The 17,425-nt window shown below is 53.8% G+C and overlaps 1 protein-coding gene across 1 annotated transcript in view; it reads left to right on the top strand.

The window, feature by feature from the left end:
- The window catches only part of ADAM12 (ADAM metallopeptidase domain 12), a gene marked incomplete at its 3' end in the record, with an annotated part of 130,512 nt that overhangs the window by 2,653 nt on the left and 110,434 nt on the right, over window positions 1-17,425 (top strand). Inside the window, exon 2 of the mRNA XM_014530146.1 lies at window positions 653-786. Coding sequence (XP_014385632.1) covers window positions 653-786 — 134 coding nt within the window. The remainder of the gene's footprint in view (window positions 1-652; window positions 787-17,425) is intronic.

Genomic DNA, 17,425 nt, shown 5'->3' with positions numbered 1-17,425 from the left:
TCCAGGGGAGAAGTGTAGCCGTTCCCCGCAGGACTGTCGGTGGGAGTCGGGCGGCACTAGCCGGTGTCGGTACAGCAGCTGGGTGGACAGACAGGACCCGAGGAACAAGATCACGTAGCCGTTTACTGAATGACTTAATTTTTTTCACAGCCCAGGCTAGTCGGTCTGAGCTGGCAAATTAGTTCTGTCTATAGATTCCCTCCCCGAAGCACATACAGTTAGCCTGTGCCAGGCCAGCGAGGGGTTGGCAAGGTGCTGAGCCGGTTCCCCGGCTCCGGGAGATGGATTCAGCCCTAACACAGCCGAAGCCTGGGGACTTGGCAGAGAGCCGATCGATCTCAGGCAGAGCTCGAATCCCTCGCTCACGGGTCCCGGTGCAGTGGGTGCTCCTGGCGCGGGGTGGGGGTCGGAATGACATACTTCCTCTCCGATACCCACCCTGCACGTGCCCGAGTCTTGAAGGAAAAAGTGGAGTTTTGTTTTCAGCTGCAGAGTTTTGTGGTTGGAGTGGCAGGGACTTCACCAGCTGAACACTCACTGCGATTAGTCGATGGTGGTTTCCTTACCCCCATTCACCTCCCGGACACACTCCCCCGACCCCTGGCCCCTGACCCCTGACCGGCTGAAGACAGGCGCTTTCTCTTTGCTGCAGGGCTGACCGTGGGACGCACCGTCGCACCTGCCACGCTGGCCGGGACGGAGGACGGGGCAGGAGCCTATGAGGTCGTCAGCGCCTCGCTCTTGGATGGAGACTTCCGGAACCCGAGGCGCAGCGCCCGCGGCGAGGTCAGTGCTCACGTTGCCTTTCTCTCCGCTTTCCTGCGGACACATCCAGACCTTGTTCACGTTCTCTCTTTACTCTAACGCTCACTCTATCCCCGGGAAGTGGGGTCTTCCTGCTCACGAAGAGGACGGGCAAACCAAGGTTGGGCGGTGCCGAGGGCGGCGGCGTTGCCTGCACCTGCTGAGCGTCGCTTTCTCACACACACACCAGGGCGCCCACTTCCAGACACGCGTCCGGGCTTTTCTTTCCCGAGCGCCGGTCTTTTTCTATAGTCACGTCTAGATCATCGAAGTTTTGCTTTTATCGATCGATTATTGGTAGGAACATTTTAATGCAGCTTTTTAGTGGAGCTTAGGATGCGGTTGAATGCAGCTTCACAGTTGACTTTGACACGTGTGTGATTTGCGTCTTCTGTGATGTGAAGGAAGAGTATAAAGTAGTGGCAGCATTAGTAATGGGATTAAATAGTTCGCTGCGTCTTACTTCCTAAGATTTCAGAACTTGGGGGCACAGTAGGAAATCGAGAAAATCTACAGAAACATGAGCTCTTCGGAGGGACCCGCAGACGGTCGTGCTGCGGGGAACTACTTTTAGGTTATTTTTCATAATAGAAAACAGGTTGTTTTTCTTTGTAAAAGTAGCTGAGATTGTGAAAATCCTTCCTGCAAGGCTGCCGGGGGCCACCTCTGTGTCAGCAGCAGCAGCACGATTCCCGCCGTTCACGGGCTCCTTTCAGAGCGGCTCTCGCTTGAAAGGGAGCATTGGAAGGGCCAGAGGTTTGGTCCGAGGATCTAAGGGCCATCTCGCACTTTCGGAGCATCCCTGTGTCGTGGATACTGTTGCATGTGGAATCCACGGAGTACACACCAATCGCGGTGACTCTGATGTTTGCTGGAGGAAATCTTCAAGACATTAAGGGCCACTTCGTCATGCCATGAGTCAGCAAAACTAGGACTGAGTTGATGGATGCAGACAAGGAGAAGTAAACTGTTGCATAAAGTATCTAAATGTTTACAGGTACTGTAATAACACAAAAACACGCAGCACCCTGAAGTCTCCTGGGTGGTGGACGCTGCCACGGGGCTTCCCCTTGTGGTAGGGTTGCCAGATTCAGCAAATGAAGAATAGAATGTTCCTTTGCACTTGGACTTCAGATGAACAGTCTTTTAAAAATATCCTATATAATAAAAGGCTAATATGCAAATTATCCCCTTGGGAGTTCGACCCACCGAAGTTCGACCACTCACTATGACGTGCACTGACCACCAGGGGGTGGCACAGAATGAAGGCAGGCCCCGGCCGGCAGCCAGCAGACGGCATCTGGGAGAAGGAAGGCCCCGATCCGCCCTGATTGCCGGCCAGGCCTAGGGACCCTACCCGTGAACGAATTTCAGGCCTCAAGTATATAAATAAGTCCCATGCAATATTTTGGGGACATACTTATACCAAAAATTTCTTTGTTGTTTATCTTAAATCCAAATGCACCTGGAGTCTGGATCTGGCATCCCTGCCTGGGGCGGGGTGGGGTCAGGGCACCCTCTCACCACACCTGACTTGGGAGCCAGGTCCTCAGCATGATGCCCGGGTGCTCCGCAGGCAGGGCCGGCGGAACTCGGATGGGGGCTCCGCTCTGACCCTCGGCCTCCGCTCCCCATCGGCAGCTGCTGCCTGCCGAGTGCCCGCCCCTCACCGCCTGCTCAGCGCTGCTGCGGGCCTGCGTCCTGCTCGCTCCCGACGCCCCTACCTGTGAGGCCCGTGCTGACCCCAGCCACAGCGGTCCCTCCCAGGCCGTGAGCACGGGAGGAGCAAGCCGAGGAGCTGTGCCTGGTGCCACTGTGTCCCCCTCGGGAGCGGACACTCAATCAGGGAAGGCATGGGGACCACGTTTCCACCGTGCTCACTGCTAGTTCGTTTATCTCTTGTGACCCCCTAGCAAGGCACCCACCTCGTTAAAAAGAAAGGCCCCTATGGAGCCAGGTCTCCCTACAGTTTCTTCAACACCCCCACCTCCACCCCCAAACCTCTAGCATCAACCTGGAATTGGGCCTTTAAAAAAATTATACGAGCCCCGGCTGGTGTGACTCAGTTGGTTGGGTGCTGTTCTGTGCACCGAAAGGTTGTGGGCTCGATTATCCGTCAGGATACATGCCCAGGTGGTGGCTAGATCCCTGCCCTGTCGGGGGGCGTGCAGGAGGCAGCTGATGGATGTTCTGCTCTCACAGCGATGTTTCTCTCCCTCTCCTTTCCTCTCTCTCTAAAAATCAATGAAAATATTTTCTTAAAAATTATACAAGATGCACCAGTTTCATCTTGTCTATTGCCTGCCCCAGCCCTAAACTCAGCCACTCCTCCGGGGAGCCGGGGTCACTGGAGATGGTGTTAGACGCCACAATCTGGGCACGGTGTGCTCACGGTGAGCGTGGTGGTGCCACTGCCAGGTCGCTGAGCTGACAGGAAGGAAGTAACGTGCGTGCTCTCGTGGACTGTAAAGAAACAAGCCTCAAATGCTGGGCCATGCCTGGGAGACACCACCTGTTTCATTCTGAACATCGTACTGGAGAAAATATAGCAGGAATTGGCTCTTATGGCTATACCTATATGCCCCGTCAAAGAAAACTGCCTATTTCCAAAATATAGCAGGAATTGGCTCTTATGGCTATACCTATGCCCCCGCCCCCTCAAAGAAGACTGCCTATTTTTAGGAAACTAACTCAGTTCTTGAACTCAAACCCAATCATCACGTTCCCATCCCTCAAGTGTTATTTTTAAAAATGAATTCCCAGCTCCCCAGCATTTGGCCGAACTCTGGCTTTTCGTTGTCCCTAAGTGGACCCATGCTCAAGGCCGCCTTTCTGCTAAGGACGTGAAATTCATCCGACCCGTTTCTAAACGTGGCCCCAAACCTTCCACGCGGCCGGCGCCACCGTTTCCATAAGCACGTTCTGCTCAGCGAAGGCAGAGGGGTCTTCGCTTGCTTGACGGACGCATTCTCCACGCGCGTCATCGGAAGGCCTGGTCACGGGCCCACAGGGTGCTAAGGCCAGGCTGGTGTCGTGTCTCCGCTAAGCTTCCCATGGGAGCCATTCGCTCCGCTCAGTTTCGGGGCCTCAGATGGCACGTCTGACCCAGCAGCCGTCTGACGGGCACCGCTGAGGTGGCACGGGTGGCACGCACACACTGTCCCCACCCCTGAGGGGTCCCCGGGGCTCTGTTTGTGTATGTAGGTGACATCTCGTCCATGTTTCCCAGCTTCCTGCCCCCATGACCCAGATGCAGATTGCCGCCTAATTATAGAAGCAACCACACACACAGTGGTTTGGCAAGCGTGCTGGCCTTCCGAGTTATTTAAATAACTTGCAAGTTATTGGAATGGAGTGCGCTCCCTACCTCGCTGAATGCATCTACCTGCCGTCGGGGAAACACGTTATACTATTTGAAAGCAGTGTTTTAGATCTGTAGCAGTTTCTCAGTGTTCTCATCCGGTAGAGATGTGTCTCATCGGGGCGCCATGCTCAGCCATGCAGGGGGGGCCCTGCACAAGCCGGGCTCCCCCATCCCCTAGAGCTGGCAGTTCAGAACCAGCTCGGCTTCAGGGGGGGCCCTGCCTGGGCACCGGGTACCATTCCCTGGGAGGCTACCCAAGAGTTTCGAGGTGTAGCTTTTGAAGGAAAAAAAACACTTACTGATGAAAGATTATCCAGTTTTTCTTTGTTTTTTAAATTTGTTTTCTTCATTTTTTAAAAAAAATACGTTCTTATTGGTTTTTTTAGAGAGAGAGAAACATCAATGATGAGATAGAAACATCCATCGGCTGCCTCATGCACGCCCACCGCCCCACCCCCACTGGGGATCGAGGCCGCAACCCGGGCACATGCCCTGACTGGGAATTGAACCAGCGACCTCTGGGTGCACAGGTCAATGCTCAACCACGGAGCCGCGCCAGCGGGGCTAAATTTTTTTTTTATTATTATTTCAATTATAGTTGACATACAATATTATATTCGTTTCAGGTGTACAGCATTGTGATTTGACGTTTATGTAATTTACCAAGGGACCCTGCTTCCCTACTGAGTTCTTTCTGTATATTCACTGAGTCAACAAATAGTTACTGAAAATCCATGACGTCCCAGGCCTTGTGCGAGGTGCCAGGGGGAGCCTGCCCTTTTGAGAAATGCAGAAGCCCTGGTGGCTTGACTTCGGGACGCTTTGAAGTCGGCTCAGACAGGACTCCAGGAAATGGCAGCTCCTCGCAGGAGGAACAGGAGGAGGATCGAAGGCCCACCGGGGGCAGAGTTCTGTCTCAGCGCCTTTGAAATCTAGACCCTCCTTTCATAGCTCAGAACAAGGCCACTGGGGCATATAACCTCCGGTCCTGCCTACTCAGCTAGTAGGAATGTGTTTGCGTTGCCAAAGGGTATTGCTCGTTTGAGCGTCTTAAGTGGAATACGTGGGAATGGACCCGACCCCCGAGCCGTGGGTATGTCTTTGCTCATCTGGGGCGCCGAGAGCAGACACTGGCGGGCTGTCCTGCAGCTTCCATGTTGGGCTGGTCGGGGGGAGCGGGGATTCTGGTTCCGGAGACCCCTGGCCTCCTGGGTAAGCAAGGGGAGCAGGGAGCTTCTTTATTTTAAAAATATATTTTTATTGATTTCTTAGTGGAAGGGAGATGGTGAGAGAGATAGAAACATCCGTGATGAGAGAGAATCATTGATCGGCTGCCTCCTACACGCCCCCGACTGGGGATCGAGCCCACAAGCTGGGCATGTGCCCTGACTGGGAATGGAACCGTGACCTCCTGGTTCCTAGGTCAAGGGAGCGGGGAGCTTTTAAGGTTCCCCTGGAGGATGGCACGGGGGAGTCCAGAACCCGCCTTGCCAGCCTGCTGCCGCATCGGCAGGTACCGAGGCCCGTTGGTTCCCTCGGAACCTTCCTGGGGACGCAGCTGCCAAGGGAAACGCCTGGAACGGGCACCGCGCAAGCTGCTGGCGTCCCGAGCTCCCAGGACAAACGCTCAGCGTCTGCGTTTCCCACCTCACTCTGCTCCAAGCAGAGGGTCATGGCCACCTACTGGGCACCCTCTCCAAAGGGCCCCCAGCCCCCCTTCCCCCAGAGCCAGAGCTACAGGGCAAGGGGACCCTGGCCCCAAGCAGTTCGGTTCCCATCTGTTTTATGTGACGGCCTCAGGTAAGGCTTTGTTTGCAGAAAGTATTCAGTGTGAAATCCCCTGCTCAGGGTTGGGATTTCTGAGAATGGAGGCCTTTCCCCCAAACACACCGGCTCCTCATGAAGCCAAGTGCCCGCCTGCCTCCTGGTGTCATGACCTCACATCCTAATGGGCAGCAGACCCAGGCCTGCGGGTGTGGAGCCGACCCCAGAGCCGGCTCCAAATCGGAGGAGGCGGAAGGTGCTGGGGCCCAGGCTCAGGCGGAGGCGGCGGAAGGGAGTGGGCTTTGCTCTGTGCCCAGCCCTGTGCCGGGTGCTCACGGCCCAGACCCGCTCCAATCCTATGAGAGCTGTTCCCTTGCTTCCCTCCCTCCCTCCCTCCCTCCCTTCCTTCCGGGTTTACTGAGCACCTGTCTGTGCCAGGGGCTGGGGCACAAAGGCAGAGCTCGCACCCCAAGACCTCACCGCCCATGAGAGCATCATCCAGAAAACAGCTGTGATTGGGGGGCATGGGGAGCAGGATGCAGGGGGAGCCCGAGGAACTCAGGGGAGGTTCTCAGGGAGGGGAGGGCGTGTGCGCGTGGCCTGCGGTGAGGGGCGCAGCTCACCCCCTGTTTTTGGACAATAAGCTGTGCCGATCCCACATGGTCCAGGGGACTGTTGTCGCTGAAAAGACAAGAGAGGCTCTTGCTACGGAACCAGGGAAAAGGCTAGAACAATAAACAGAGGGCATGTTAAGGGGGCCAGCCTGGATCCCAGTCTCATGTTTGGCTCGGTTGTTGGGATTAATTACAAAGAATTCAGAGTTCGAACCTCAGGAGAGGTTTCTGCCTGTTTATATGTTCCTCCCCCCGAAGGCCCCACCACAGGCCCGCCTCCTCCCTGAAGCCTTCCCTGACCACCCAGGCTCCACTGACCTCACAGTGTCTGCCCCCCCGCCCACCGAGTGTGGTCAGGACCACCCAGCTGAACGCGGCTCCTCCTTCCGCGGGCGTTGAGGAGAGACACAGCCTGCACTCGGCCACGTGGATGCAGCGGCACAGGCACAGGCAGCTCCTGGCTCCAGGGCTGGTCCTTCTGGGGTGGGAGAGGGCAGGGCCGGCTGCTGGAGAGGCGGGGGGAAGATCCTGCCCCGTTGGCAGAATGCAGAGGCCCCCGCCTCCTCCTCTCAGCCTGCAGTCCCCCAGCTGGCGCCCCCGCCGCGGGTCTTCCCTCGCGCTCCTCGCGGTCCATCCGCTCTGCCCACCAGCCGCTCAGCATCAGCTGCTTTTCATAAAGTGAGGCTTTGGCAGAAGGGGCCCCGCAAAGTGACTGTCCTCCCCCAGGTCCCCTTCCTCCCCCAGTTCCTCCTGAATCGGTTCAGCAAATGGGGCGGGAGGCAGGCTGCCCGGGGCCTGGGACTGTCGGACCAGCAGCAGATAGGATGGCTCGGAGGGTCGTGTGTCCCGGGCAGAATTTGAATTTGAGTCCCACGTGGAACTAGACGAAATTCTCCCTCTTTTCCTGAATCTGCTAACTCCATTGACTGTCTCCTCCGCACCCAGCGCCCTGCTAGGGCGACGCATGAGACAGGCTCCCACCGCCTGGGGTTTCGCCAGGAGAAAAGGCGGACCCCTAACAGAGGCACCAGCTCCTGGCGCTGCGCCAGACCACACCCGGGGGAGCGGGGGGGGGTGGGGCACTGTCTCTAGGTTACGAGCGACCGAACCCTAGCGAGAGCCTGCTCGTGTTTAACAGGGATCCTTTTAAAGTCACAAAACTGCCAAGTCCTGGGGCATCTCCTGCCTTCAGACATGACAGCCGTGTGACTCACCCGTGTCCGCAGCCTTGGCCTTCGTTCCCTCAGCCCCGGGCGCAGAGCCCGCCTTCCTGTGGCACCAGAGCTGCCCGGCGGCCCAGCTGCTCAAGGTCGCTTTCTCCACAGTGACCGGTGTCCCTACCGAGTGTCTGAGAGCTCACCCGGGCCATCTGTCTGCATTGGGAGTGGTCAGTGGTCAGAGGAGAGGGAGAAGCGACTGGCCACGCCCGGACCCTGTGTCCATCTCTGGCACCGGGAGGAGGCCGTGGTCAAGGACCGAGGGGGACAGTGGTGACTCCCGCAGGCCCCGGGGTTCTGGGCTGGAGGAGAGGACAGAGGGAGGCCAAGTGCCAGGTGTCTTCTCCGCTGTGTAACGGCATCTCTCCCGTCACCCCAGAGCCGCCGCGCGACAGCTGACACACGCACCGCACGGCTGCGTGTTAACAGGACTCCTGCACGCACAGCTGTTCTTGGCAGTTGCCGACTTCGGGGTGACATGGCTTCTATCCGACCGCGACTGCCGTTAAACTTCTGGGATATCGTTTGAGGGCTTTTCCTTAAAAAGAAAAAGGGGATTTGAACAAAGGAGTCAGGACACCGCTTCCTGAGAACCTGAGTGACCGGGTAGACGTTTGCTTTTATGCCCTCTATTGAAAATGCCAAGTAAATGAATCACGAAGGCAAGGTTTCTACGCGGACGTTTAGAATGGTAAAGAAAAGGTTTGGGCCGTCGGAATTATATATATTCTTAGCAATGTGTTTTGATGAGCAGAATTTTCTTGAAGTCCAGTTTATAGAATAGTATTTCACTTTCCATAGTCTATCATTTTCCGCTCCTTAACTTTTAACTTACCTGCTTTTTACATGGTGTGTTTCTTGCTGACAGCACATAGTTAAGTCCTGTTTTTTCACAGAGTCTGACCGTCTCTGCTGTTAATTTGGAGTGTTTAGACCATTAATGTTTAGTGTAATTATTGATTGGGTTAGCTTTATTGAAGTGGTTGCTTTTGATTTTCTACTTTTCCATCTGTTTTTATGTGTACTTTTCCCATTTCGGTTTGGATTAATGTGGGGTTTTTTAAGCGTTCCATTTTCCTACATGTTTGCTCTTTGTCTTCACGGATTGGTTGATTAGCTGATTGATGATGTTTGTGTGAGGCTTAGCCTTTGTCAGTTCCTCCGAAACCACAGACTCAGAAAATGATTGTGTGTTTTCTCAATTCTCCCAAGAACCAGCCCCGCATAAAGGCATGCGGGGGACGTTAGTTCAGGCTGCACAATGGATGTCTTACATGCGACATTGGCCCTTAGTCCCTGGAGGAAGCCATCCTGAGAAGGTGGAGGAATCGACACTACGCTTCTTTAACTCACTCATTGTCCACTGTCAAGTAATTACACTGTGTGGGGAGATTTTTAAAATTCCTTTGGCCTTGGATCTTCCCCCTTCGATGAACCAGCCCTGCGAGGTGTGCGGGCAGTGGCGGTCTCGCAGACGGGAGGGGCAGTGGGCTGAGGAGCCCGAGCCAGGTGGCGGAGAGGCTTGGCCGGGCACCGGGAGCCGGTCTCAGCCGGGCTCCAAGCACATCACTGTTCTCCTGTTGTGCAGAAATAATTTCCTGTGACCAGATCCCATGGTTTTTCTCAAAGTGTAACACCTCGTCTCAAAAACCTTCCCAAGAGCGAGGGCCAGGGCAAAACCTTCCTGAGGGAGGTGCTGGGGATGTGCTGGGGGGCAGCCTTCCCTTGGTCGGACGTCAGTGAAGGACCCGCCTGGAGAAATGGCCGGGACCTCGGATAGGCTGTCTGTTCCTCCTTGTAACCCGTTTCCTCGGCCGTTAGACTGTCCCCGCTCCTCACAAGAGACCAGGCGGATGAGGAGGAGGACAGCAGCTTAGCTCGGAAAGAGGGATGGACACTGTGTCCGCAGCCCAGGGACCGCAGCAGGGAGAACAGCTGTGGTGTCGGTGACACAGGTTAGCACGGGCAGCTGGGAAGGCCAGCGGAGGACAGCACCCCGACCGATGGGGTTCTTCCCACCAACACGCGTCCTGAGACAGCAGCGCCCGCATCGCACGGGAAGAAACCCAGTGTCGCCTGGGAAAGATGTGCAGCACGGCCACTGTCAGACGTCACCCGACCAGTCCCCTCTCCGCTCCCTGATTCTGCCCCGGGCCCCGGGCCGCCCAGCTCCCAGCTTCCACTCGGTTCCTCCTTGGCTTATCTTCTTCGTTTTTTAATTAACTTATTTTTTTAAATTTCAGAGAGAGGAAGGGAGAGGGAGAAAGGGACACAAGCATTAATGATGAGAGAATCATGGACCGGCTGCCTCCTGCACACCCCCTACTGGGACCGAGCCCACAGCCCCGGCATGTGCCCTGCCTGGGCATGGAGCCGTGACGTCCTGGTTCATAGGCCGATGCTCAACCACTGAGCCACACGGGCTGGGCTCTCTCCTTCTTTTGTTCTTAATGTGCAGCCCGTTTCAGGGCCACGTGACCCCTTTCGTTGCTCCTCTCGTGCGTAGGTCACTGGCATCACAGCCATTGTGCTCAATGAGTAGAAGTTGGACCTGCTGAGTATCTCACTGTGTCCACAGCGCAGGCCTTTCTAACTGGAAAGATACGTTCCGTGGTCCTGGCACGGGTAGCCTATTGGAAACACCCTTCCCTTTCTCTCTGAAAGCTCTGCTCAGTGGTGGCATTACTTAGTGTAACAGAGGGGCCTCTGCACTGGTGGTTTCCGTTTGAAAAACAACTGAGTACCGCCTGGTCGGTGCGGCTAAGCGGTCCCACGTCGGCCCCTGCACCCAAGGGTCTCAGGTTTGATTCCCGGTCAAGGGCACCTACCAGGGGTGCAGCTTCGATCCCCAGCCAATGTCGGGCGAGTTTGGGAGACAACCGATCAATGTGGATCTCTCACATGGATATGTCTCTCTCTCTCTCTATCCATTCTTCCCTCTCTCTCCCCCCTCCCTTCCTACCTCTCTTCCACTCTCTAAAAATCAATGGAAAACATCTTCTGGTGAGGATCATCAAAAAACAAACAGCTGAGCACACGCTAGCTTTACACAGGAGCCAACTGCACGTTTGTTTTAAAAGACAGCGACCATGTCAAATTCAGAGGACCCCCTGCCCCGGCCCGTCCTCCCTGTCCCAAGTGTCCTCATGCGAGGGGTGAGTTCCTCCCACCCGGGCGTGTTCTTTCCCGTCACCAGGATTTCTGTTCTTGCTAAAACACATTTATCATCCTCTAGCTATCGTAAAAGAGCAATTACTCTCTGGAAAATGCTGACTTTCGGTTTTCAGTCCAAATCCCCGAGATCGCACGCAGAAGGAGCCCGGGTCCAGAGGCACATCTGCGACCAGGACTGCAGGCTCGTGAGGGTCACACTGAGCCCATGGGGAGCGGGACGGGCCGGAGGGCGGAGGCCGGAGGCCAGAGGCCGGACTTGCAGGGCTTGGCGCACAGACAAACGTGGGGAGCGGAATGAGCCGCTTGGAGTGATAAGGGCGGGGGTGGTGGTGTGAGGAACAATAAGAGCTTAAAGCCAAACGATGATTTGATTTAAGCATCACAACTGGATGGCCCCGAGAACCCTCTGCAGTACACGCCGCGGCCTGCTGCTCCTCCGGAGGAGGCCGGAAGTTCAGATGAGGCCAGGATGTTTGCGCACGATTTGGCCTTGAAATTGTTCTTAAGTGGCCCAAGCTGTCTTGGGGTCATGATACAGGCTCCCCATATATGTTCCTTAAGATTGAACATGAGTAAGTGATTAAGCCCCGGCCACAGACTCCAAACCAGGATTAAGGAGGCAGAGTGTCAAGCCACGCCTGGAAACCAGGAAGCTCCCGGCGTGTTTGCGAGGGGTGATGTCGCCCACGCGGATGAGCGGAGCGGGGACCCCGTGTGTTTGTCTGCTCGGGGTTTCTCCGTGGACTCTGCCTGGCCCTCGCTCTGGATGTAACGCATATGTTTGATGACGGTCCTCGAACCTTCCTGCCAACTGGCCACACCCTGCGAGCCTGGATCCCACATAAATCCACACCCGCCCACAAGTCCACCGTCCCTGCTCTACTGCCCGCCCCACCCCCGCTCCTTCCGCCTGGAGCCAGGTTCCCCACCTCTGGCTCAGGACCGCGAAGGCCTTCCCTCCCATCGGCCGCCCCGTTTCCTCTAAGTGGGAACTGCAGACCTAGCTCTTCTGGCAACGCTCCCAGATAAACACTCATCCATCCGCTTCCCACCGTGCCACGGTCCCTGGGGCCGAGTGGCACCGCTGTCACCCTTGTGTCGAGTGCGGTTCTCGCTTGGCAAGTTTTCCTCCATGCAAAGGTGGCCTTAAAGATACATAACACATCTGTTTGCACATGCACATGAAATGTCAAGAGAGAGTGCGGTGGGAAAGCCAGTGGTTGTTAGTACTTAGTGAGCTATAGCCCAGCCGGTTGCATGCAGCGATTCCTGAAGGAAAGTGGGAAGGCCGGCTCTCAGCCACGCGACGGCTAACCTCCCGGCTGGACAGGTCTTTGCTGGGACCGGCGGGTGCCGTCCGTGCATTGCAGGGTGTTGGGCGGCATCCGTGGTGCCCGCCCACCGGAGGCCAGTGGCACCCCTCACCGAGTCATGAGAAGTAAACATGTCCTGGTGTCCCCGGGGCCAAAGTCAGCGTGGGCTGCTCGCGACCGGTTTCCACCTGCCCGTTGACATCGCTGCTTGTTTTGAAGACTCGGTTCTACTCAGCAGACAACACTGGAAAGGCCTGTGGACAGGAACCGCCCGGCCCCCTCGGAAGTCGGTCTTTCCCATCGCGACATGGTTGTGGGGGCTCGGGGACTCTCCCAGCCATGCTCGTAGCTGAGCAGCACTGAGCCTGTGGACGCGTGAGAAGAATGGCGTGTCCACCCATGTGGCCTTTCACAGCAGGGTTCTCAGCTGATTTTTATTTTTCTGTTTAAAATCGTATTCTCCACGCAGGCCGGTTTTTTGGTGTTTCCTGTTAATGGAGATGGGAGGTTCTTGGTTAATAAGTTCTCCAAGAAGACAAACCGGGGCCTTATGTTAGCAGCAGAAACGCGAATGCGGCATTTCAGCGTCTAGACGGGTGTCTCACCGTCAGTTTTATGGGGACGCGCTTGTCATGGCTCCGTGGAAAGCGCTGCTCCCTCCGAGTTGTGAAGGTGTCGTTCAGACAGATGCAGCCGGGGCCAAGGGGGTGACTCTGAGTTCCGAGGCCCTGAATCTGGTCCTGGGAGCAGGAGAGCCCATCCCTGGCCTCAGCGCCATGGTCCTGGCAGGGGGGCTGGGAGCAGGCAGGTGGAGGTCCACGCACCCCAAGAAGCAGCGTGACAGGCCGGACCCGAGCAGAGCTGCCACAGTCCTACCCCAGTTTGGTCTGAAGTTGTTGACCTGCGATTCCTCAGAGACCTCGTGCCTCTCTCGCACGAGTTTCCGTGGAGCCGTCGAGTGGGTTTTAGGAAGCGTTAGCAAGTAGCCATGAGACTGTCTGCAAAAGCAAAACGCATTGGCCTGGGCTCCGGCGAGTTCTCGCCGACTCGGCAGCTCCTCTGTGATCATAGTGAGACCACTTCCCTAGGGCCCGTCACATGCTGCCGATGTCGATTTCACAGGTCACAGCGCCGCGCTCCGAACGGCCCCAGGCAGCGTGGGAATGACCGTCTCCTAGGAGACCGCCTGCACCACCCACACCCATGACTTCAGCTGCTAGTTTGCGTCCGACAGCTTTGAAATAAACGGCAGAGAGAAAAACAGCACATGGGAAAAATGGTAATTTCCAGACATCAGATCAGTTAGATAAATGAACTTTGAATTGGAAACGAGGTTTCCAGCCATTGAACGCCCTGGATCATCCCCAAACGCAATGCCGTGCCCTTTGCTGATGTACAGAGTCCCTGACCTTCTGAGGAGGCCACTCTGAGAAAGCAGTGCCTTTCGCATATTTCCCCTATTTGGTGCTGTATCTACAGGGGTCTTTCAGAACCTCCTATCCCCACCGGCTGGCGTGGCTCAGGGGTTGAGCGTCAACCTATGACCAGGAGGTCACAGTTTGATTCCTGGTCAGGGCACATGCCCGGGTTGCGTGCTCGATCCCCAGTAGCGGGCGTGCGGGAGGCAGCCGATCAATGATCCTCTCTCATCACTGATGTTTCTCTCTCTCTCCCTCTCCCTCTCTGAAACCAATAACAATTTCTGTTAAGTGATATGATGTGTCGCCCTAAAGGCCCGGGAGGGGACAGGGGACCACGTCTGCCTCAGGATCAGCCCTGCTCCCTAGAGGGAGGCAGCATGGGGAAGAGGAGCCCTATGGCATGCAGGCTCCTGGCGGGGGGGTGACGGGCAGCATTTCCATGAATAAATACGGCTTTAGGATGTGTGACTGTCTCGACCGTAATCTTACATGAACACCGAAGTGTCTGCGGCACGCTGATGCACCCGTGACCCCGTCAGCAGCCACGGGGTAAAGCACCTGAGCTGAGAGCATCACCGTGTGAAAGGTGGCGGGAAGGGAGAAGTGGGCTGAAAACCGCATGCGCATCAAGCCCCAGAAACACGGTAACAGGAGTCAGCACCGAAGGGAAGTAGCCCAACATTTAAACACGCAAACCTTAAAAACGACATGATAGATGTTTCACAGGCAGCTCGCACCTAAGGTTCACATGTGCCGTTCCGTGCCGTTCACGAGGTGTTTGCCAATGTCAGGTTCCATCAGAACGAGTTATCAATAACTCATGAATAAACATCATTGTCATTGTGTGATAACTTAAAGGCCCCTAGCCAGGGACACCCCATTACGGCTCTGGAGAGCCTGCAGTCTCCCTGTGTTATTCTGCGGTTAAATCAATTCCGTCCTCTCCCAGTTCCTGGGCGCGCGTACCTTCCCGGCTGTGAAGCTAGCCCGCTAATATTAAAGTGGTAATCAAGATTGCCTCTAAATATTCATAGCAATAAATGACTCCCTCGTGCCCCATGAACGCCAGGGCTGCAGGCTGCGGCATTTATTTAGTGCCGGAGAGGGAGCGGGTTAGTTCCGAGTCCCCCGAACGCAATATTTTAACGTCCTGCTTGAAAAATCAGATCCCTGTGCGAGTCCAGTACCGACGACCGAGATGAATGGCTTTGGCTCTGAGCTGACCGTTGTCTTTGAAAGGGCAACCTAGAGCGGCGATGGGAGTGAACTTGGCTACCGACCCCGCATTTTTTTAAAAATGTAAATTCCCTTTATGGACTCACTGCCATCTTATTTCAACTTCATGGTCAGGTTCAGAGTTTCCCAAGTCATTGAAGATGGGCTGTTCTTCAAGGACGTAGAAACCCCAAGATGATGATGCTGTGTATCACTGCATCCGTCAGAGAGAAAAAACCCATGTAGCATCCGCGGAAGGCCACGGGAATTGACTGGGGATAGTTTGCACCGTGATGGGTGAAAAGATTTAAATTCGAGTTTGGGGGAGCTCCCAGTTACACAGATTAGAGGAGGGCAGCCAACAGGGATTGTTCAGAGAAGACGCTAGCCAATCAGTCACTTTGGAAACATCTGTTTGTAGGATGTGCTGGCCGAGGGGCCCGGGGGAGGCCTCAGAGAGAGCACAGGGCCCCTGAGGGTCCGAGCGACGGACAACGGGCCCAGCCGGATCCTTATTTGCAGACTTGCCCAGGAAAACCCCTGGGGGACCCTGCCCAGACTCCACTCTGGAAGAAACGTGCAGGAGAGACACCTCACAGGAAACCAGACCTCGACCTCAGACTTCTAGCTTCCAGACCTGGGCGGGAATAAACTCCTGTTGGTTGAGCTACCCAGTGGGCGGCATTTGGTGATGGAAGCCCGGGCCATCTGAGGCAGGGCCTTCTAAGATGATTTTTCGGCTGGCTGGTCGGTACCCTGATGATGATTGTATTGTTGTTTTTTAAAGCTGTACTTATACATTTTATATCGGTCCCAATTAGAAAAATAGAATTATGACTGCCCAAACATTTCCAGCTTATTGATTAGCATTTCATTGATTGATCCAGCAAAGGCGAGTCTGTAAGCATTCACGAGGCAGGGCCTTCTAAGATGATTTTTCAGCTGGCTGTTCGGTACCCTGATGATGATTGTATTGTTGTTTTTTAAAGCTGTACTTACATTTTATATCGGTCCCAATTAGGAAAATAGAATTATGACTGCCCAAACATTTCCGGCTTATTGATTAGCATTTCATTGATTGATTCAGCAAGGGCGAGTCTGTAAGCATTCAATAAAAGACCCAGTTCCATCAGGGTAATCAATATGTCATCTTTAAGGAAAGGATCGCTGTATTTAACCAGCACGGGATCGTTATCTCCCATGCAGGAAAATCAAAAGAAAATGGAATGAATGCGTGTTTTCAAACTAAGAAATCTAAAGCAATTAGTGCTTTTGAATGAAAATAGCTCCCCGTTCTCCTTCTCCATTGATTTCTCCTGTACCATTCAGATCCTCAACTAAAATATACAGATCAAGATCTTTTTACCTCCCTGGGGGAAAATGTATTCTTTTGAAAATGTTGACATTGGAATGTTAGAACAGCTCCTATAGGGACTTTCTGTGGAATTAGTACAAATGTTAATGTTTAAACTAGTTCACTTCTTTGGGGGAATGAATGGGTACTGCAAATATCTTATATTTACTCACAAATACAAATGTCAGGATTTCTCTTTAAAATAGCCATGTGTGTCAATATCTCAGACAAACAATTTATAATTAAGTTATTTACACAGACATATAAAATACAGATGTACATATATACCCTGGGTACATCTTTACAGAAAAATGATACATGTTTTTGTCCTAATATTTCATTGTAAATCTAATTAATACCTTGTTTTTCTAAGATACAATTAATGAGCATAAATTGCAAACCCTGGAGAAAACATCCTGTGTGTCTCTAATTAAACCCAAGGGTCAGAAGGTACAGGCCAATTTAGCTAGAAGTCCCTGTGACAGACTCAAAAGCAAATGGGTGTCTTAGAAACACTTTTGCACACTATGTTAAAACCCACACAAGTGATGTGTTTAAAGTTGCACAGGATAGGGATAGAAATAGGGATTTTTAAAATTCAACAAACACTCAGAAATCCATACAATTCTTATAAGCACCAGACATTGTCAAATATATCAATTAAGAAGTATGGTTTCACCAGATCTCTAAAGTTGTAGTCTTTTGCTAGAATGAATTTGTAAAAAACAAAATCTGTTTAAACCAAGAAAATATACATAAGCATCGCATGTGCATGGAAATTCATCAGCTTAACTCTCAAGCTTAAGAAATGACTTAAAAAATAATATAACCCCCCAAACTGGTGTGGCTCAGTGGTTGAGCATCTACCAGGAGGTCACAGTTTGATTCCCTGTCAGTGCACATGCCTGGTTTGTGGGCTTGATCCCCAGTAGGGGGCATGCAGGAGGCAGCCGATTAATGTTTCTCTCTCATCAATGTCTCTATCTCTCTATTTCTCTCCCTTCCTCTCTCTCTGAAATCAATAAAAACATATGCTATATAATAAATGCTAATATGCTAAGTGTCTGGTTGTTTGGTCAGCCGTTCAACCAATCAAAGTGTAATATGCTAATGATATGCTAAGGCCGCTCAACCGCTCACTATGACATGCACTGACCACCAGAGGGCAGATGCTCTGACCCATAA

Source organism: Myotis brandtii, unplaced genomic scaffold (genome assembly GCF_000412655.1).
Source record: "Myotis brandtii unplaced genomic scaffold, ASM41265v1 scaffold725, whole genome shotgun sequence".
NCBI classification, from domain to species: Eukaryota; Metazoa; Chordata; class Mammalia; order Chiroptera; family Vespertilionidae; genus Myotis; species Myotis brandtii.
The sequence above is the reverse complement of the archived record's forward strand: the minus strand, read 5'-3'. Positions and strand labels throughout refer to the sequence as shown.